The sequence below is a fragment of the Gigantopelta aegis genome, chromosome 5, assembly GCF_016097555.1.
Source record: "Gigantopelta aegis isolate Gae_Host chromosome 5, Gae_host_genome, whole genome shotgun sequence".
NCBI classification, from domain to species: domain Eukaryota; kingdom Metazoa; phylum Mollusca; class Gastropoda; order Neomphalida; family Peltospiridae; genus Gigantopelta; species Gigantopelta aegis.
In genome coordinates, this window is record NC_054703.1 from 23,185,205 (window position 1) to 23,207,623 (window position 22,419).

General features: G+C 36.9%; 1 protein-coding gene across 7 annotated transcripts in view; it reads left to right on the forward strand.

Moving 5' to 3' along the window:
* The window catches only part of LOC121373428 (calpain-5-like), a 57,297-nt gene extending 34,878 nt beyond the window's left edge, over positions 1 to 22,419 (forward strand). For 4 of the 7 annotated variants that reach the window (XM_041500072.1, XM_041500075.1, XM_041500074.1 and 1 more), the window contains exons 6-15: positions 1,455 to 1,645; positions 2,783 to 2,800; positions 6,285 to 6,362; positions 7,911 to 8,091; positions 9,035 to 9,157; positions 10,077 to 10,273; positions 11,252 to 11,272; positions 16,773 to 16,891; positions 20,213 to 20,349; positions 22,167 to 22,419. In XM_041500072.1, the coding sequence (XP_041356006.1) occupies positions 1,455 to 1,645; positions 2,783 to 2,800; positions 6,285 to 6,362; positions 7,911 to 8,091; positions 9,035 to 9,157; positions 10,077 to 10,273; positions 11,252 to 11,272; positions 16,773 to 16,891; positions 20,213 to 20,349; positions 22,167 to 22,349 (1,248 nt within the window). In that variant the 3' untranslated portion in view covers positions 22,350 to 22,419. The remainder of the gene's footprint in view (positions 1 to 1,454; positions 1,646 to 2,782; positions 2,801 to 6,284; positions 6,363 to 7,910; positions 8,092 to 9,034; positions 9,158 to 10,076; positions 10,274 to 11,251; positions 11,273 to 16,772; positions 16,892 to 20,212; positions 20,350 to 22,166) is intronic. The other 3 variants (XM_041500078.1, XM_041500077.1, XM_041500079.1) reach the window with 3 other exon arrangements.

The window sequence follows — 22,419 nt, forward strand, 5'->3', positions numbered from 1 at the left end:
TTGCCCGATATTTTTAGAATTTGTATGCTCCCGATTAACGCTATAAAAGGCAAAATGAAATATCACCTGGACATGGGAGTCCACACAATGCTGTTAGATCTACTGGCTAGACCCAGTAGAGTAATTTTAATCAGATTGTCCGTTCAGAAACCAATGGGAAGGGGTGAATCAACTAACCCAATGGCTCAACTAATCCGTCCCTCCACCTCTAAGCAAAAAAGCCCCCAAAACAATGCGCAGGTTTTGGGAAAAAAAATTGTTTTTTAGACGAGCCTGGGAGACCAGTCCCAAGTTCAGCCAGCAAACGTTTCACTAACATTCGCGAACTATTCGATTGGTTCCCGATGTGGCCATTTGGTTTAACGTGAGGCACCTAAACCAGTCTAGCGGACGTTTTTCTGCTCGGTCTGGTTGAACGCAGCCCAGCATTATAGCGAAATGATAATCAAATGTTGGACTGTCTGACCTTTTTGTAGCATTCAGACGTAGTAGTCCAGTGGTAACGTGCTCGCTTGATGTGCAGTTGGTCCAAGTAAGCAAAAAAACCGCAAAACAATCTTCTTCTTTTTTTCTTTTTTCTTTTTTTTTATAAAGAATAAAATTTAAAAAATTAAAAAGATAATTTAAAAAAATTAATTAAACGTTCAAAACACGTTTTGATTTATTGGTAGTAAATCTTAAGGTAAAGATGAATTTTTCTTGTAGAATGCAGGAAATTTCATTTCAGGACATCTAGTTTTCAAAATATTATGGTGGAGCATACCCCGAACCCCTAGAAACTTTGCTTTGAGCCCTCGATCTCAGTCAGCACCCACCAGGGGGTGGGGGGGGGGGGGGTGTCTACTTGCTTCCACCATGCCTATCCCATCCTAGCTATCCTGTGTTAAATTTTTCTTTGCTATTTTATCCTAGCCCATTGTATCTTAAAATAACAAATTTATTCCGGGATGTAGCCCAGTGGTAAAGCATTCGCTTGATGTGCGGTTGGTCTAGGATCGATCCCCATCGGTGGACCCATTGGGCTATTTCCCGTTCCAGCCAATGCTCCACAACTGGTGTAACAAAGGCTGTGGTATGTACTATCCTGTCTGTGGGATGTTGCATATAAAAGATCCCTTGCTTGCTAATCGAAAAGAGTAGTCCATGAATTGGCGACAACAGGTTTCCTCTCTCAATATCTGTGTGGTCCTTATAACCATATGTCTGATGCCATATAACCGTAAATAAAAATGTGTTGAGTGCGTCATTAAATAAAACATTTCTTTCTTTCTTTCAGTCTCGCCGACAGATTTAGATAATAAGCTGCCAGCAGATTTCGATCTACAATGCATCCCGCATGTTTCCTTCAAACTACATGTAACACCATTTCTGTACGACATGTAACAGGACCATGCATAAAATAACGAGTTTATTCCTTCTTTGTTTGTAAACTGAATGTTATTATTGTTTTGCAGTGTGCACCAGAAATGGTAGGACAAGAATCGGAACACGGACTGATATTTGGTAAAGGTTACAACGTAACGGATATCAAGCTTGTCAACGTCAGTCGGTCGTTACAGGGGGCGGTGGGCACCGACAAACTGATGCTCGTCAGACTGTTTAACCCCTGGGGGACCAGAGAGTGGACCGGCCCCTGGTCAGACTCGTAAGTTGTACACTGTAATTCAAATCAACAAATTAAAATAGTTTTTTTTTTAAGGAAATAAAAAAGATGGATGAATGGACAGATAGACGGATGGAATGACGGACTGAGAAATATATGAATGAATGAAAGATAGACTGAGTAACGGATAGACAGACAGGTAGGTAGGCAGGAAGGCAAGCAGGCACGCAGACAGACAGGCAGACATACATACATACAGACAGATATAATGATGAATGAGTGGACGGATGGATGAATGAACGAATGAATGGACGAATCCATCACAGATGACCAGATAGTCAATCGGCCCCTGGAGCTGAATGAATGAATGAATGAATGAACAGAAGGACGGACGAACAAACGCTGCTTTATCTGAATGAATGAATGATTGAGTGAACAGAAGGACGGACGCACGAACGAACAAACGCTGCTTTATCTGTAAGAGTAGCCTATGTTTCAGCAGTGGCTATTCTTTCTTTCTGTGTTATCTTAGACACCAAACAGCCATTGTATAAATCATTCTGAGTTGTCGGTTAAACACACATTTCTTTCCTTTCCTTCCCTTTTTCACCGTGTTTTTTTAAAAATTATTATTTTTTTTTTTTTTTTTTTTATTATTATTATTTTTTTATTTTTATTATTATTATTATTTTTTTTATTTTTTATTATTATTATTATTAATTTTTTTTTTTTTTTTTTTATTATTATTATTATTATTATTATTAATTATTATTTATTTATTTATTATTTTATTATTTATTATTATTTTTTTTTTTTTTTTTTTTTTTTTAATTTTTTTTTTTTTATTATTAATTATTATTAATTTTTTTTTTTATTATTATTATTATTATTATTATTATTATTATTATTATTATTATTATTATTATTATTACCCCGGATCATAGGCAGTGTCAAGGTTGGGGAGCCTTGAATCATTGTCTTACAGTATCACATAAAAGTTGCATACAAATATTATGACATACAAAATTATAAAAAAATATATTATATGTGATGTTTAAAATTTTCTGTTTACAAATATGAATCTATATAGGCTTCCTCATACAGTTAGTTTCCAACTTGTAATCTGAGGGTCAGGGAATAAAAGAATAAACAGAGACTTAATATGTTTTAATATTGCAGACTGTGCTACCGAATGAGGTATTGTAATTTATTTTGTTGCCAACATCATACTTGTTAAAGCTCATATATTAGCCCAGACAAAAAAAACATGACAGTGCTGTGGCTTAATTGCTACTTAGATTAAAGGTGCATTCTCTGCTTGAAACATTGTGCGGTATATCTGGTTTCTTCAGTTTCTTTAGTGCTTTTTTTTCTACAATTCATCATCATATAAAAATTGCTCATATGACCTAGATCTAGGTCATCATACAATGTGGCTGAAATAACAGAAATAATAGCTTTTCCCCTTAATTTTTATGGTCGGCAGGATAAAGATAATAACTAGTTAATGACGTCAGATATCTGCTTTATTCTGTTCAGGCTGAATGAGAAATGTCCAATTGTTACCTTCACAGGATAAAGCAGATATCCGACATCACTAATTAGTTATTCTCTAATATGTAACAATAATACGTTAACATATATCTAATTCTAGTCGCCTGTAGTACGGGAAGTATTTGCCAAGGTTATTCATCTCTTTATTGTTTTCCACCTGATACGAGCTACATTAATTTAAAAGTACTGAGTTGCTCGAAGAAGTATTTAAAAATACATTCTTTCTTTAAACTTTCTTATCATAGACATTAATTGAATAATAACATGAAACGTACCCTCAACAGAAGGTACATATTATTTGTGTCATCTTAATATATTTTTTTAACAACCAACAGTTAATTTGAAACTTAATGCTAGGCTCAGACTGTCAACTGCTATGACGAAGTTGGCCAACTCGACGGTAGAGTTATAATTATCCCAACTCAGCAAAAATCAATTTTGGAAAATTCGGCACCAAAAATTAGTTTTGTCACTTATTCACCAAATATTTGGGCCAAGGACTAAAATAAATGTACAAACGATACATAAATTTGCCTTTATATGTACACATTTTATTTGAAAGGGTGGGTGAACTAAATGTCAGAAGACATATATCAATGCTTTCACCACTATAGTGCGTTGACAACTAATTGGTCAGGAATCCACAGCCATCATAACTGAAAACAAGATTATACCAAGCATGTTTACATGTGGTATATATGCATGTGTGGATGAATTCCTTTTAATGCATGCATGCATGCACATACACACATATATGTATATGCATTCCCTCTACCTATGCAGGTATCAAAATAAGTCGAGAACGGTCGTTCAGTTTATCACATGTAAGAAAAGTCAAGAAATTCTCGACAAAAATTCCAACAACAATAGTTTTGTTTCCGCATTTCATTTTCTCATAAGGAATTGCATCGATGTTCGCGCGCAGTTGCAAGCAATTATAGTCATTCTGTGTTTAAGCAGCGTCCACTAGATGAATTTACTTCCGCGGTTCGTTTTCTTGTACAAAATTGCACCCAGTAAATAAATTTACTTCTGGATTTCGTTTCTCGTACCAATGTGGTAGCCTATAGGTTACCAGGCTATGTTTTGTGGTAACCTGTAAATGGGTTACCAGACACAATGCTAATTATTTTGATACCTGCATATGCATGTCATATTAAGACCATGATGAAAACAATAGGACACAAATTCTATTCTAACCTATTTTGAGAAAGGTGTTTTATATATATATATATATTTATTTATTTTTTTTTTTTGGGGGGGGGGGGGGGGGGGGGGGTCAAACTCATTGTTTTAACCTGGCATTATCAACTGGTATAATATACTACGATTATTTTGGAAAAGTTCTTCATTTGCATTTTCTTTATAAATGCTTCATGAAACATACATTGTATAATATGATAATTGTTTTAGTTTTTTAAAATGTTTTTAATTTGTTATTTTGTTCAATAATTTACTCCAAGTTTTGTGTCTATTTCTCTAATTACAAATTTAAGCAGTGCTCAGTGTTCAACGTTTCATACTTATTTTCAATTGAGGTTCAAGCCCGCTACCATATACATGTACCTCAGCTGCCCGTGAAAACAAATATTAATTTATTATTACTAATGAAACCAGCTAGTATCATAAAGGCTACTATTTTTGGTTAGCAGCAAGGAGTCTTTTATATGTAAGTAGTCATCTATCTTAAGTGACTATTTTACTGTTTTCCAAAAGCATCTGATGTAATTAATATTAAGAGGCCATTTTTTGGTACTCCAATGGGTGATGTCACGTGGTGGAATGCTGCATTGTGATTGGTTAGTTTGTTGTCAACGGTCCAATTGAGTTCAGTTTGACGCTCAGACTAGCAACTGGGTGTCGCGTTGAGTTGTAATGACGCACAGACTAGCAACTGGGTGTCGCGTTGAGTTGTAATGACGCTCAGACTAGCAACTGGGTGTCGCGTTGAGTTGTAATGACGCACAGACTAGCAACTGGGTGTCGCGTTGAGTTGTAATGACGCACAGACTAGCAACTGGGTGTCGCGTTGAGTTGTAATGATGCTCAGACTAGCAACTGGGTGTCGCGTTGAGTTGTAATGATGCTCAGACTAGCAACTGGGTGTCGCGTTGAGTTGTAATGACGCTCAGACTAGCAACAAATGTCGGGCCCGATTCAGTTTCTGAATCGGTTTCTGAATCGGATACAACGGTCATCGTAGAAGTCATATACAATGAGGGGCAGGACGTAGCCCAGTGGTAAAGTGTTCGCTTGATGCGCGGTTAATTTGGGATCGATCCCCATCAGTGGGCCCATTGGGCTATTTCTCGCTCGAGCCAGTGCATCATTACTGGTATATCAAAGGCCGTGGTATATGTTATCCTGTTTGTGGGAATTGAACATTATTTTAACTTATTTCGTGGCATACGTTTGCGGGCACTTAATTGAAAGCAATTTCAAAACGTGACTTTTCAAGGGACAAAGATAGATGGGAAATCATATCAAGGAATTTATAACGAATAGTCCGTACATAATTTGTCTTTCAGGGGACGGGACGTAGCTCAGTGGTAAAGCACTCACTTGATGAGTGGTCGGTTTGGGATCAATTCCCATCAGTGGGCCCCTTGAGCTATTTCTCATTCCAGCCAGTGCACCACGACTGGTATATCACATGCCGTGGTATGTGCTATCCTGTCTATGGGATGGTGCATATAAAAGATCCCTTGTACTAATGGAAAAAATGTAGTGGATTTTCTCTCTATAACTATATGTCAAAATTACCAAATGTTTGACATCCAGTAGCCGATAATTAATAGATCAATGTGCTCTAGTGGCGTCGTTAAACAAAATCAACTTTCTTTTTTTGTCCTTCAGAAAATTTTGATGTATAGTAGGAACCATTTAAACATTCTATAATGTTCAGAGACCGATATAAGGGGGACCAAAATTTAAGGTGCACGTCCCCTAAAAATATTAAAATTCCCCTTTTCTCCCTTATTTTTTCATTGACATGCACTGTTAGTCTCTTCCCCCCCCCCCCCCCCCAACAATATTATCTGGTTCCATCCTTGTTGATTGCAATCATAGGACAGGCTATATACATTGTATTATTGTTCCTGACATTTGTACATGTATTTTGATTCAGTTCACCGGAGTGGAAAAGTATAAATGCACGTGAATGGGAGAAGATGGGAATCAAGTTTAAACAAGAGGGTGAATTTTGGTGAGTATATTCATTTATATATATATATATATATATCTAGACACACACACACACACAAGCACGCACGCACGCACGCATGAACAATTACATGCACACACACAAACACCTACACTCTCACATTCACACCTACACACATACCTACCTACACCCCCCACACCTACCTACTTACCTACCCCCCCCACAAACACACACACTCACTCTCTCTCTCTCTCTCTCTGTCTCTCTCTGTCTTTGTCTCTGTCTCTCTCTCTCTCAGTCTCTGTGTCTGTCTGTCTGTCTCTCTCTCTCTCTCTCTCTCTCTGTGTCTCTCTCTGTCTTTGTCTCTGTCTCTCACTCTCTCAGTCACTGTGTCTGTCTGTCTGTCTGTCTGTCTGTCTCTCTCTCTCTCTCTCTCTCTCTCTCTCTCTCTCTCTCTCTCTCTCTCTCTCTCTCTCTCTCTCTCTCTCTCTCTCTCTCTCACTTTATTTCTCTCTCTCTCTCTCTCTCTCTCTCTCTCTCTCTCTCTCTCTCTCTCTCTCTCTCTCTCTCTCTCTCTCTCTCTCTCTAACGTAGTTCAGTTGTACAGCGCTCGCTTGATCTGTGATCAATCTAAGATCAATTCCTGTCGGTGGGCCCATTGAGCTATTTCTTGTTGCATCCAATGCTCCACAACCGGTGTAACAAAAGTCGTGGTATGTACTATCCTGTCTGTGGGATGGTGCATATAAAAGACACACACACACACATGTGCAGATGCACACACACACACACACATTGCTTTATCGATGTGATGATCGATTATAAAAATCCACAATTTGTGTGTGAAAATGTTAACTGTAATTGTTCCTCCAGTTTAGATGATGGAATTTATGTAAATATGTTGGAATTAGTGTTTATTTTCATGTGTTTACAAGGAACAATGATATTAAATAGTTATTAAAGGTAAAACTGACATGTTGTAGGGTCAGTTCCAGTGAATACAATAGTAGGTGCACGGTGCTTAATTATAATTCAAATCCTATGTTAATATAATTCTAATCAATTTTGTAATCAAACATTGATCAATTGGTATTACCAATTAATTGATGATCAAATACCAACTGATTTTCAACACTAGTCGTTAAACAAATACTCCTTTCAGGCGTGTGCAGGGGTTTTTAGAAGTGATGGTGGCGGTGGTGGTGGTGGGGGTCAAGATTGCGACGGGCACTTTATACAGAAGTCGTGCCATGCTCCCTCGTAAAAATACATGTATATATAACCAAAAAAAAATTGTTTGAGCAAGGGGTAGGTGGGTTGCCCCCCCCCCTTTTACTCCAGAAAATAAAATACACATCTCAGGGTTTTATTTGTATAGTGTTTTATTTGTTTATAAAAAGTAATGCCCCCCCCCCCCCCCCTTAGTATTTTTATCAGGGTACTGCCCTGGCTTGACCCCCAAAATCCTTCCTTTCCTTTTGTTCATCATCTAGACTATAGTCTCAAAAACCACAATATGTTATAGACAAAGTTTGAAATGTTACGAGATCTTGTTAAACAAATTTATACTAATCTTACCTTTCCATGCAGGATGTCATTTGACGACTTCTTAAGGAACTTCACGAACATTGACATCTGTCACTTCGTGAACACTTCGTTCTTCAGTCTGAAGAAAACGTGGACGGAAGCGATCATCCACAGCAAGTGGTCGCATTCGGGCCGGAATGGAGGCAGGGACTTCTACTCCAACACGTTTCTCAGTAACCCACAGGTAAGACCCAGTCTTTGTGATAATCCGCATCAAATGGTCGCATTCGGGCCGGAACGGGGGCGGGGACTAGTACTCCAACACCTTCCTCAGTATAACTCACAGTATAAGGCTCCCATGTAGTGTAACAGCCCAAAATATCCCAACTGCCTAAGATGTGCCAATTGGGACATGCTGGGCAGAACTCAGCGAAGATATCTCAATCGAAATACCTTAGGCAGTTGGGACATTTTGGGCTGCTATTCTCCTGTCTCTATTATCATCCTAAATGGGAAGATTATTACTGGAACATTTATAAATACTTTTCTTTGCCAAATACAATTACTCATTCTATGACTGTCTTTTGTTGTTTGTTTATTTTGTTACGTCCCAGATCGTTAGGAGTAGACTGTTGCTTCCGCTCTTTCTATGTGAACCAAATGTCAAAATAGCATGTATTAGACAACCCAAATACCCACAGTTTTAAATATGCTGAGGTCTCATGAAACAAATATACCTTCCCTGTTCATTGGTTAAATTTCTATTTTTTAGATTTTGTTTTACATAGCAGGCGACTTAGAGTAATGTTTCTGATTTTATTTTAAATTCTCTTTGGCAAAAGTGGTTTTTATACTGTTTCTATTTCTAGATTCTCTTTGATATCACTGGACTACAAGAGACCATCATGGTGTCTCTGGAACAGCACGATGTTGGGGCAGGGAGACAGTTACATGTTGTAATGTTTCTATTTCTAGATTCTCTTTGATATCACTGGACTACAAGAGACCATCATGGTGTCTCTGGAACAGCACGATGTTGGGGCAGGGAGACAGTTACATGTTGTAATGTTTCTATTTCTAGATTCTCTTTGACATCACTGGACTACAAGAGACCATCATGGTGTCTCTGGAACAGCACGATGTTGGGGCAGGGAGACAGTTACATGTTGTAATGTTTCTATTTCTAGATTCTCTTTGACATCACTGGACTACAAGAGACCATCATGGTGTCCCTGGAACAGCACGATGTTGGGGCAGGGAGACAGTTCCTGGGACAAAAACTCAACACGATCGGATTCCACATCATGAAGGTAATAACCAAGTGATGACAAAATGATGATAATGGTGATGTTGATGATGATGATGGTGTTAATGTTGAAGATGATGATGGTGATAATGATGATGATGATGAAGATGATGGTGATAATAATAATGATGATGGTGGTGATGGTGATGATTATGATGGTGGTGGTGGTGATGATGATTGTGATCATGTCGAAGATGGTGATGATGGTGATGATGATGGTGATGATGTTGAAAATGATGATTATGGTGATGATGATGGTGATGTTGAAAATGATGATGATGGTGATGTTGATGATTGTGATGATGATGATGAAGATGATGATGGTGATGATGATGAAGATGGTGATGAAGATGGTGGTGATGGTGATGTTGAAGATGATGATAATGATGATGGTGATGGTGATGTTGAAGGTGATGGTGATGGTGATGGTGATGATGATGATGGTGGTGGTGATGATGATGATGAAGATGATGGTGATGATGATAGTGATGGTGATGATGTTGATGATGAAAAAAACTTCCATTATTTTTTTAAAAGGAAGAAAACTGAAAATATTGTATTCACAGAATCTATTTACATTCGTTTTTCTTTCATGAAGACAGACTCATCCGCGTTTTGAAGAGGTTTTGGGGTTGTTTTTTATCCATAATATCATTTTATGATTATTGAACAAGCATACCCTTCTTCTTAACATAACATGTAGCATAGTGTAAGAAGTAAATGGGTGGGGGTGTCATTGACCCCCCACAACTCTTAAGATTAAAACATCGGTGCCCCTTTCCCAGTTGAACTGGTTCTCACGTGGAAAAAAACTCATAAAAACAAAACGGGTACACTTCATGCAAGTTCTCTATTTTCGTCAAATGCCATTATAATTTTTTGTCATTAAACCAACATTCCTTTCCTCTAAATTAATTTAACAGGTAGAAGACAACCGGAAATACCGCGTGCACATCGTGGGTGACAAGATGTTTACGTCGCCGTACAATATGTCGCGCAGTGTGTTCGGAACGTGCGTGCTGAAGAAGGGTCGTTATGTCATAGTGCCAACTACCGTGGAAACGGGCCAGGTTGGAGATTTCATGCTGCGATTATACACATCAGGGTCGTCAAACTCAAGGTACTAGAAACATTTACTTGTTGGGTTTTTTTAATTTTTCTTTAATTTTTAAAGTTATTTTTTGTTTTGTTTTGTTATTATTTTTTGTTTTTTAGATTTTTGCTTCAGTTTTAGTGGGGGGTTTTCAGGAGAGCAGGTGGGATGGGGTGGATGTATATAGCTTATTAATGTACGACACACAGGCGAGTTGATAATTGATAATCAGAGTGCAGAGTTCTCCCCCCCCCCCCCAACAAAAAAAAAAACCCTGATTATTAATAAAGTGAAAGGTTTTAAAAAAACTGTAACTTACCATTAATATGGAATTTTAATTCAAATAAATGATTTCATTTCAAGAGAGAATTTTTAAAAGTACAAATACACACATGGTACATGTGTAGAGAGAGAGAGAGAGAGAGAGAGAGAGAGAGAGAGAGAGAGAGAGAGTTCGGGGGGGGGGGGGAGGGAAGACAGAAGGGAGAGAGAGAGGGAGGGAGAGAGCGAGACAGAGGGAGAGAGAGAGAGAGAGGGAGGGACAGAGAGAGAGAGAGAGAAAAAGAGAGAGAGAGGAGGGAGGGAGAAAGAGAGAAGAGAGGAAGAGAGGACAGAGAGAGAGAGAGAAGAAAGAGAGAGAGGGAGAGAGCCAGAGAGAAGAGAGAGGCAGGCATGGGCACAGAGAGAGAGAGGAGAGAGAGAAAGAAGAGAGAGAGCAGGCATGGAGGCAGATCAGCACAGAGAGAAGAGAGAGAGAGAGAGAAGAGAGAGAGGGCAGAGAGAATAGAGAGAAGAGATGAGACGGCCGAGAGAGAGAGAGAGAGACGGCCAGTGACACGCATAGTATACAGATAGATAGAAATACATTAAATCATATTCTGTCTAACATTCTAAAATAATTTAGTTGCTTTTTGTTCCACATTCATCTTACAGAATCCTACTCTAACGTTTTTCATACACTATAATAAATATTGTCAACATTTATTTATTTTATATTTTCAACAGCAAGAATCCATTTGCAGACAAGTATGCTTACATTTATATTTGTGCATGTAACTGTTGTCCTGTCTTTGTTGTGGTTTTTGATGTTGTTAAAAAAAAGCATATATCTAACATGAAATGTTTTGATGAGCAAAATATTGACATTGCCCTGTTAAAGATCATCATTCACAAATGACATGGTCCTGTTAAAACATATATTTTAACATTTCATAAGCAAAATATTGATATTGCCTTTGTAAAAACATGTTTCAATGTTTCATAATTCCAGTCTATAAATAGTCTGTTTGGTCCAAACAGTATCACATGATTTAGACAACCGACGTTCATAACTACATAAACATCAATTTTGAATTCACATTCACTATTGCTGAAAAAACTAAATATTAAATCGTTTCAGCTGTTTTCTTTACTGTTTAAAATTAATATGCTTTATTAATGTTAATGATAGATCAGTAAATGTTAAAGGGATATTCCAGAGTTTGCTGCAGTTTTTAAGATGTTATCGACTAACAGAGACTTTTTAACAATTGTTATTACATATCAAATATATTTTTCTGCATAAAATATTAGTGGCTGTATTTTAAATGTGTTTCTTATTGGTCTAATATTTGTACTAGGTTAAATTTAATTTTATTTCCTAATTATTATTTTGTTTGTATGTACGAAATTAGACAAAATCCACTTTGGGCTTCTTACAAATATTAAGACGACCAGAAACACATTGAATATACAGATACTGATATTCTAAACAAGAAAATATATTTAATATGTAAGTTTAATCGTAGAAATATTTTATTATTCAGAAACATCTTTAAATGCAGCAAACTCAGGAATGTCCCTTTAATATTTACTGAAAACAAACATGCTGACATATTTTTTTAAATGTTATTTGTCGTAAAAATGTAAGAATTCTCTTATTTGGCAACTAACAGAAAAGGCTGAGCCATAGAATGGGGATTAATTCCCCTTGTTCCGTGTATTAATTTCCTTAAGGAAGAGTGCGATTGTTATTTCTTAGTATTTTAAACTGATTGTAGGCTAATGAGTTATAAACTTAAAATTATAAAAATATAACGTGATAATTGTTGATGTAAAAAATTATTACATTAAATTTTAAATCACTAAAATATTGACATTAAATTATCTTGTTAAAAACATCTCAAGTTATAAAATTGTTTTCGAAAAGAGCTTGATTGCTTATTTTGCTGGCACTGATATTGATGTTGGTTGTGGTATAATGATAGTTAATATAATTGTTGTTTGTCCATGTGTTTGTATGTTGTTCAAAATGGCATTGTGGGGTCGCGACCTATTAGAATCAGAAGGCAATATCTAGACATTTTTGTGTTTTTAAAAATAGTACTAATATATAAATACAGTAACTTCTAGTTGTCATTTTTTATATTATCCAGATAAAAGTATTTTTAAAACAAAATTTCTAGCAGAATATTCAAAAGTATATACATGTATACATATATATGTGTATCTCTCTATCTACAATTTGGTAGGATTTTGTCCAAAGAATTTTGTAATTACAGTGAGTTAAAATAATACATAAATATTTGTTTTTGTATATTGCAGTGATCTTTATTGTACAATTATGTAATTTGCTAAGCCAAATAAATACAAAACACGTGATAATGTATGGCTACTAACCGTAAATGTAAAGTTAAAATGTTTCGTAAATTTGACTCCTGCTACACTATTTATTATTGTCATTACCATCTGTTATCTAACCCGGCAACCCTATTTACCGTTAAACACATTTGTACTGTATGTTGCCACACTATTTATTATTGTCATTACTATCTGTTATCTAACCCGGCAACCCTATTTACCGTTATACACGTTTGTACTGTATGTCGCCACACTATTTATTATTGTCATTACTATCTGTTATCTATCCCGGCAACCCTATTTACCGTTATACATGTTTGTACTGTATGTCGCCACACTATTTTGTCATTACTATCTGTCATTACTATCGTTTGTTGTATCTAACCCGGTTATCTATCCCGGCCCCTATTTACCGTTATACACGTTTGTACTGTATGTCGCCACACTATTTATTATTGTCATTACTATCTGTTATCTATCCCGGCAACCCTATTTACCGTTATACACGTTTGTACTGTATGTCGCCACACTATTTATTATTGTCATTACTATCTGTTATCTAACCCAGCAACCCTATTTACCGTTATACACGTTTGTACTGTATGTCGCCACACTATTTATTATTGTCATTACTATCTGTTATCTAACCCAGTAACCCTATTTACCATTATACACGTTTGTACTGTATGTCGCCACACTATTTATTATTGTCATTACTATCTGTTATACATGTTTGTACTGTATGTCGCCACACTATTTATTATTGTCATTACCATCTGTTATCTAACCCAGCAACCCTATTTACCGTTATACATGTTTGTACTGTATGTCGCCACACTATTTATTATTGTCATTACTATCTGTTATCTAACCCGGCAACCCTATTTACCGTTATACATGTTTGTACTGTATGTCGCCACACTGTTTATTATTGTCACTACTATCTGTTATCTAACCATTACTATCTGTTATCTAACCTGGCAACCCTATTTACCCCTATACACGTTTGTACTGTATGTCACCACACTATTTATTATTGTCATTACTATCTGTTATCTAACCCGGCAACCCTATTTACCGTTATACACGTTTGTACTGTATGTCGCCACACTATTTATTATTGTCATTACTATCTGTTATGTAACCCGGCAAACCTATTTACCCATAGACATGTTTGTACTGTATGTCATCACACTATTTATTATTGTCATTACTATCTGTTATCTAACCCAGCAACCCTATTTACCGTTATACATGTTTGTACTGTATGTCGCCACACTATTTATTATTGTCATTACTATCTGTTATCTAACCCGGCAACCCTATTTACCGTTATACATGTTTGTACTGTATGTCGCCACACTATTTATTATTGTCATTACTATCTGTTATCTAACCCGGCAACCCTATTTACCGTTATACATGTTTGTACTGTATGTCGCCACACTATTTATTACTGTCATTACTATCTGTTATCTAACCCGGCAACCCTATTTACCGTTATACATGTTTGTACTGTATGTCGCCACACTATTTATTATTGTCATTACTATCTGTTATCTAACCTGGCAACCCTATTTACCCCTATACACGTTTGTACTGTATGTCGCCACACTATTTATTATTGTCATTACTATCTGTTATCTAACCCGGCAACCCTATTTACCGTTATACACGTTTGTACTGTATGTCGCCACACTATTTATTATTGTCATTACTATCTGTTATCTAACCCGGCAACCCTATTTACCGTTATACACGTTTGTACTGTATGTCGCCACACTATTTATTATTGTCATTACTATCTGTTATCTAACCCGGCAACCCTATTTACCGTTATACACGTTTGTACTGTATGTCGCCACACTATTTATTATCGTCATTACTATCTGTTATCTAACCCGGCAACCCTATTTACCCATAGACATGTTTGTACTGTATGTCATCACACTATTTATTATTGTCATTACTATCTGTTATCTAACCCAGCAACCCTATTTACCATTATACATGTTTGTACTGTATGTCGCCACACTATTTATTATTGTCATTACTATCTGTTATCTAACCCGGCAACCCTATTTACCGTTATACACGTTTGTACTGTATGTCGCCACACTATTTATTATTGTCATTACTATCTGTTATCTAACCCGACAACCCTATTTACCGTTATACATGTTTGTACTGTATGTCGCCACACTATTTATTATTGTCACTACTATCTGTTATCTAACCTGGTAACCCTATTTACCATTACACATGTTTGTACTGTATGTTGCCACACTATTTATTATTGTCATTACTATCTGTTATCTAACCCGGCAACCTTATTTACCGTTATACACGTTTGTACTGTATGTCGCCACACTATTTATTATTGTCATTACTATCTGTTATCTAATATTTCTAACCTTGACATATTGTGTGATGGTTGTAACTGAATATTTCTAACCATGACACATTGTATTATGGTTGTAACTGAATATTTCTAACCATGGCATTGTACGATGGTTGTAACTGAATATTTCTAACCGTGACATTGTACGATGGTTGTAACTGAATATTTCTAACCGTGACATTGTACGATGGTTGTAACTGAATATTTCTAACCGTGACATTGTACGATGGTTGTAACTGAATATTTCTAACCGTGACATTGTACGATGGTTGTAACTGAATATTTCTAACCGTGACATTGTACGATGGTTGTAACTGAATAGTTCTAACCGTGACATTGTACGATGGTTGTAACTGAATATTTCTAACCGTGACATTGTACGATGGTTGTAACTGAATATTTCTAAGCATGACATTGTACGATGGTTGTAACTGAATATTTCTAACCATGACATTGTACGATGGTTGTAACTGAACCACATTTTTATTGTTATCTGTTCTCTATTTCTCGTTCCAGCCAGTGCATCACAATTGGTATAATATCAAAGGCTGTGGTATGTGCTATCCTGGCTGTGGGATGGTGCATATAAAAGATCCCTTGCTACTAACGAAAAACATATAGCGGGTTTCCTCTCTATGACTGTCAAAACACCATATATGTTTGACATCCAATAGCCAATGATTAATAACTCAAAATGCTCAATGTGCTCTAGTGGTGTCGTTAAACAAAACAGACTTGTTCTGTTCTCTATTTAGTTGTGAATCATTTTGTTTTTAGAATTATTAAAGGGACATTCCTGAGTTTTCTGCCATGTTATCGATTAACAGAGACTTTTTAACGATTGTAATTACATATCAAATATATTTTTCTGCATACAATATTAGTGGCTGTATATTAAACGTGTTTCTGATCGTTCTAATATTTGTATTAGGTTAAATTTCATTTTATTTCCTAAAATATTTACAAAATCCAGTTTCGGCTTCATACCAATATTAAGACGGCCAGAAACACATTGAATGTACAGACACTGATATTCTAAACAAGAAAATATATTTAATATGCAAGTTTAATCATAGAAATATTTTATTAGTAGGAAACATTTTACAATGCAGCAAACTCAGGAATGTCCCTTTAAACTTTTTTTCTTTTTTTTTTTAAAAGAAGGTATATGCAAGGGTAAAAAGAATGAACCTTTAGTACGAATTAAAGTTGAATTTCTTATATATATTTCATTATTAAAAACTATTAAAAGCGAATTCACAAATAACATAAGTTTCATATCTCTCTCTCTCTCTCTCTCTCTCTCTCTCTCTCTCTCTCTCTCTCTCTCTCTCTCTCTCTCTCTCTCTCTCTCTCTCTCTCTCTCTCTCTGTGCCTTAAGATTTACTACCAATATTTTTGATTCAGTGACGTCTGCTGTGCCTGACAAAAAACACAAATTGAAATACTTATTACAATCATCTTTCTCCCAACCATTGCTAATATTTCAAGCAAATTGTTTTTAAGGGAATTAACAAAGGAAGGTCCTAGTCGAGGATGTCCGTGTGGTGCGAAGTACCAGCTGGTCACCACGGTAACCGTTGAGAGTGCGGATGAACTTCAGCTGCCACCAAAAGCCAAAGGATGTAAGTCATGACCTTTGACCCAGTGGTAAAGTGCTCACTTGAGGCGCATTCAGTTTAGGATCGATCCCCGTCGGTGGGCCCACTAGGTTTCCTCTCTAAGACTATATGTAAAAATTACCAAATGTTTGACATCCAATAGCCGATGATTAATAAGTCTAGTGTGGTCTAGTGGTGTCGTTTAACAAAACAGGCATTCGTGTCCTGGTTGCGGTGTCTAGGCGTTGACCCTGTCCGGTGCTAGTTTCAATTTAGTTAACTACATGTGTAGTCTTGGAGTAGCAGTCCTCTTTGTGGCAGTGTAGCAGAGATGAGGTCTCCATTGGGGGGGGGGGGTCTCTCCTCAAGAGTGGCAGTCCTCTTTGTGGCAGTGCAGCAGATATGAGAGCTCCATGGGATCTCTGGAGTGGCTGTCCTCTTTGTGACAGTGCAGCAGAGATGAGGTCTCCATTGGGGGATCTCCTCGGGAGTGGCTGGCCTGCTATGTACGTATAAGGCACTGGATAGACATTCATTGAAACATCCACTATTTTGCCAAAGGCCCATTCGACTCTGAATTGCCTCGGTGGCGTCGTGGTTAAGCCATCGATCTACAGGCTGGTAGGTACTGGGTTCGGATCCCAGTCGAGGCATGGGATTTTTAATCTAAATACTGACTCCAAACCCTGAGTGAGTGCTCCGCAAGGCTCAATGGGTAGGTGTAAACCACTTGCACCGACCAGTGATCCATAACTGGTTCAACAAAGGCCATGGTTTGTGCTATCCTGCCTGTGGGAAGTGCAAATAAAAGATCCCTTGCTGCCTGTCATAAAAGAGTAGTTTCCTCTTTTAACAGTGTCAGAATAAATAACTTGTAGTAAATTCCACAGTATAAAAAAAGTCATTCGCCATGGGACGGACTATGGCTCTCAAACTGCAGAAAGCTCGGACTACACATTGTGTGGATATACGTCCATGATCATGTGTTATGGTTTTGTTGTTCAGATTTGATTAGTACCAGTCGTTACGATACACTATATTGTGTGTTTATATATATATATATATATATATATATATATAGAGAGAGAGAGAGAGAGAGAGAGAGAGAGAGACTATATATATCAACATATGTCCAGGACAGTGGGTTAGTTGTTAGTGGTTAGTGAGAAAGAGAGAAAGAAGAGGGTATAGTGATCTTACCCATTGAGTCGTTCAAACTCGCTCTTGGTGGGAGCCGGTACCGGGCTGTGAACCCAGTACCTACCAGCCTTATGTCTTAACCACTACACCACTGATGCCGGTTTTATATCGTAACATAGATAACATAGCGCAATGCGTGTTCCATCAACTGGTACTAATCAAACACCTAGAAACTCCAACCAGGACTCGAACACCTGCGCTTCAACCTTCATGGACTAAAGGTTCGATTGGATGTAAATATTTAGTATGTTTTAGCTAAATTCGTTAATTAAAGTGACAGACCTTAGTTTTTAAACATTGCAGCGTTTGACTATTAGATAATTGAAATCAGATTTTGTTGTTTAGATTATCCATTTCTGTACATCCGATGTTTTTCTGGCCATCCTTGTGTTTTTAATACCGCGAAATGTGTTTTCCATATTTTTAAAAATGGACACCTGTTAAGGCCTATTTTGTAATAAGCGACCCATTTTGTAATATGTACCCATTTCTTATTACAAACGGGTCGTTTAATTACAAAATGGGCCTTGACACTTGCCCCTCTGGGAAGACAAATGGTATGGAGCACTAGTAGGCCTATAACCGGCCTCGGTGGCGTCATGGTTAGGCCATCGGTCTACAGGCTGGTGGTACTGGGTTCAGATCCCAGTCGAGGCATGGGATTTTTAATCCAGATACCAACTCCAAACCCTGAGCGAGTGCTCCGCAAGGCTCAATGGGTAGGTGTAAACCACTTGCACCAACCAGTGATCCATAACTGGTTTAACAAAGGCCATGGTTTGTGCTATCCTGCTTATGGGAAGCACAAATAAAAGATCCATTGCCGCCTGTCGTAAAAGAGTGACCTATGTGGCAACAGCGGGTTTCCTCTAAAAACAGTGTCACAATGACTATATGTTTGACGTCCAATAGCATAAGATAAAAAAAATCAATGTGCTCTAGTGGTGTCATTAAATGAAACAAACTTTTTAGTAGGCCTATATTTTTACGTGTATTTCCCCATTTCAACATCACAGACTCTTATTGCACTCGATTGTAAATTGATCCAAGTGTGTTACAGGTTTAAAGATTAACCAAACAAAAACAAACAGCAACACAAACCCTAAAAAAAGAAAATGAAAAACAAAACACACAACAACAACAACAGGAAAACACACAACAACAACAACAACAGGAAAACACACAACCAACAACAGGAAAACACACAACAACAGGAAAACACACAACAAACACACAACAACAACAGGAAAACACACAACAACAACAGGAAAACACAACAACAACAACAACAGGAAAACACACAACAACAACAGGAAAACACAACAACAACAACAGGAAAACACACAACAACAGGAAAACACACAACAAACACACAACAACAACAACAGGAAAACACACAACAGGAAAACACAACAACAACAACAGGAAAACACAACAACAACAACAGGAAAACACACAACAACATAGACAAAACTACAACAACATGGACAAACAACTAAAAGGAATAAAAAAAAAGTTGCTAACTTAGGTGAAATGAACTTGGAGCTATTAAAAGAATTAAAACCAGAGAGAGAGAGAGAGAGAGAGAGAGAGAGAGAGAGAGAGAGAGAGAGAGAGAGAGAGAGAGAGAGAGAGAGAGAGAGAGAGAGAGAGAGAGAGAGAGAGAGAGAGAGAGAGAGAGACCCTAATATTTAAGTAAAATGTAATTATTATGTATTTTTCAGTCATTAAAAAGGGTTTATCAGTCGGAAATACCCTAAAATGGCAAGAACAATTCTGGAAAGTATAGTTAAGGGAACATTAGCACGGACAGATGAGACCGCTGCAGCCCAGTGGTAAAGCGACGTAGCCCAGTGGGCCCATTGGGCTATTTCTCACTCCAGCCAGTGCACCACAACTGGTACATCAAAGGCTGTGGTATGTACTACCCTGTGTGTGGGATGGTGCATATAAAAGATCCCTTGCTGCCAATTGAAAAGAGTAGCCATGAAGTGGCGACAGCGGGTTTCCTCCTTCAATATCTGTGTGGTCCTTAACCATATGTCCGACGCCATATAACTGTAAATAAAGTGTGTTGAGTGCGTCATTAAATAAAACATTTCCTTCCAACAACATTGATAGTTACAACTAGCTGTTTTATTTTAGCTTGCGACCCGATGGTTTTCATAAAGTGTGAAGGGGAGACCGTCAAGTCGATGTATTGCCAGGGAACCACATCCCCAGTGTGGAACATAAAGGCGACTTTCTACAGGAAGAAACCCGATCTGCCTATTATAGTCGAGGTAAGATTGTCATTTCATATTGTAGAAAATATTTTACAGCAATATAATGATATTAAATAGGATTGTTCATATTGTTGTGGGGGCGAGACGTAGCCCATGCAGTGGCAAAGCGCTCGGTTGATGCGCGGTCAATGTAGGATCGATCCTCATCAGTGGACCCATTGGCCTATTTCTCGTTCGAACCAGTACATCACGACTGGTATATCAAAGGTTGTGGTATGTTCTATCCTGTCTGTGGCATGGTGCATATAAAATATCCCTTGCTACTAATGAAAACATGTAGCGGGTTTCATCTCTAAGACTATATGTAAAACATCTGCCAGTTGTTTGACATCCAATAGCCGATGCTTAATAAATCAATGTGCTCTAGTGGTGTTGTTAAACAAACTAAAACTTTAAACTTAAACTCCTATTGTCTTAGTTATAGGTCCTAGGGCCGTTGAAATACATGTACTCCAGCCCCCCCCCCCCCATGCCCCCCCATGCCCCCCAAGCACGACAATATAGCCGTTAGACGGTCATTACAACTGTCGTTGGAATTATAACAAGGCCATTGTGGGAAAAAAAATCATCAATATATTATTTTTTTATTAATAAACGTTTTAAAACAATTTTTATATTATAGGGCATTTAAAGTAGTATTTTCAACACAACTAGTTTCACTATTTTATTTGAGGCCAAATAAAAATGTGTTTGCATGTTAAAAAAGAGTTATGTTTTGTGGTACGATCGAGTACTGTATGGCACTGTATTGTTATACTGTGCTGTATAGAAAGAATTTTTAAATTATACTTATAAAAATTGTTCGGTATAATTGTTAATTTATGCTGTATAAAATTGTTCAGTACAATTGTTAATTTATACTGTATCAATTGTTCAGTACAGATGTTAATTTATACTGTAGAAAATTGTTCAGTACAATTGTTAATTTATACTGTATAAAATTGTTCAGTACAATTGTTAATTTATACTGTAGAATTTTTTTTCAGTACAATTGTTAATTTATACTGTAGAAAATTGTTCAGTACAATTGTTAATTTATACAGTATAAAAAATTGTCAGGTACAATTGTTAATTTAGACAGTAGAAAACATTGTGTAGCTTAGTTGTTAATCTACAATATAGAAAACGTGCAGTATAATTGGTAATACTTACCATACAAAACGTTATATGATGGTATTAATGCTACTCTCAAACTACCAACTGTCAGTACAAAGTTGGCCAACTTTCTGCTGTCACAACTTCTATGACTGTCCATTTGCAAGTCTGAGCACTCTTACTTCGGAGTTGTTTTCTATACTTTTTTTTTCAGTTCCTCAAGACATTTGTTTTTTTACAATGCCTTAAGATATTGAGCTGATATTTTGTGCATGGCTTTATCATGTTCTGTTACAGACCAAGTTTGACTTTCATGGTGATTTACCAATTTTTCACAGAGTTATGGTTCTTGAAATTCAGTTACCAAAAGTTGTTTTCTATACTTTTTTTCAATGCCTAAAGATATTTGTGTGTAGCTTTATCATATTCTGTTACAGATCAAGTTTGACTTTCATGGTGATTTACCTATTTCTCACAGAGTTATGGCCCTTGAAATTCAGAGTTACCAAAAGTTGTTTTCTATACTTTTTTTCAATGCCTAAAGATATTTGTGTGTAGCTTTATCACATACTGTTAAAGATCAAGTTTCACTTTCATGGCAATTTACCCATTTTCCACAGAGTTATGGCCCTTGAATTTAGGAGATACAAAAATTTAGGAGAACTGTATATTGCTTTAGCAGTATTCTCAGTATGCTTGTTTTATTGTTGTTTTTTCAGATATGGAACCACAACATGGTGATAAACGATTTCATCGGTGAAGCTCGAATAGACGACATTGGAAATGAGCAGGGAGTCAAGAAAACATTCGATATCTGGGGACGGAAGAAAGAAAAAGATGACAAAAAGCCCGGACATTTGAAAGTGAACGTGCGATCGAGTCACGACTTAACCTACTTGTAACACTGACACCTCAAACATTTCTGTGTATCATATACATTCTGTATTTATTGGAGGTAAACTGTGATAACAA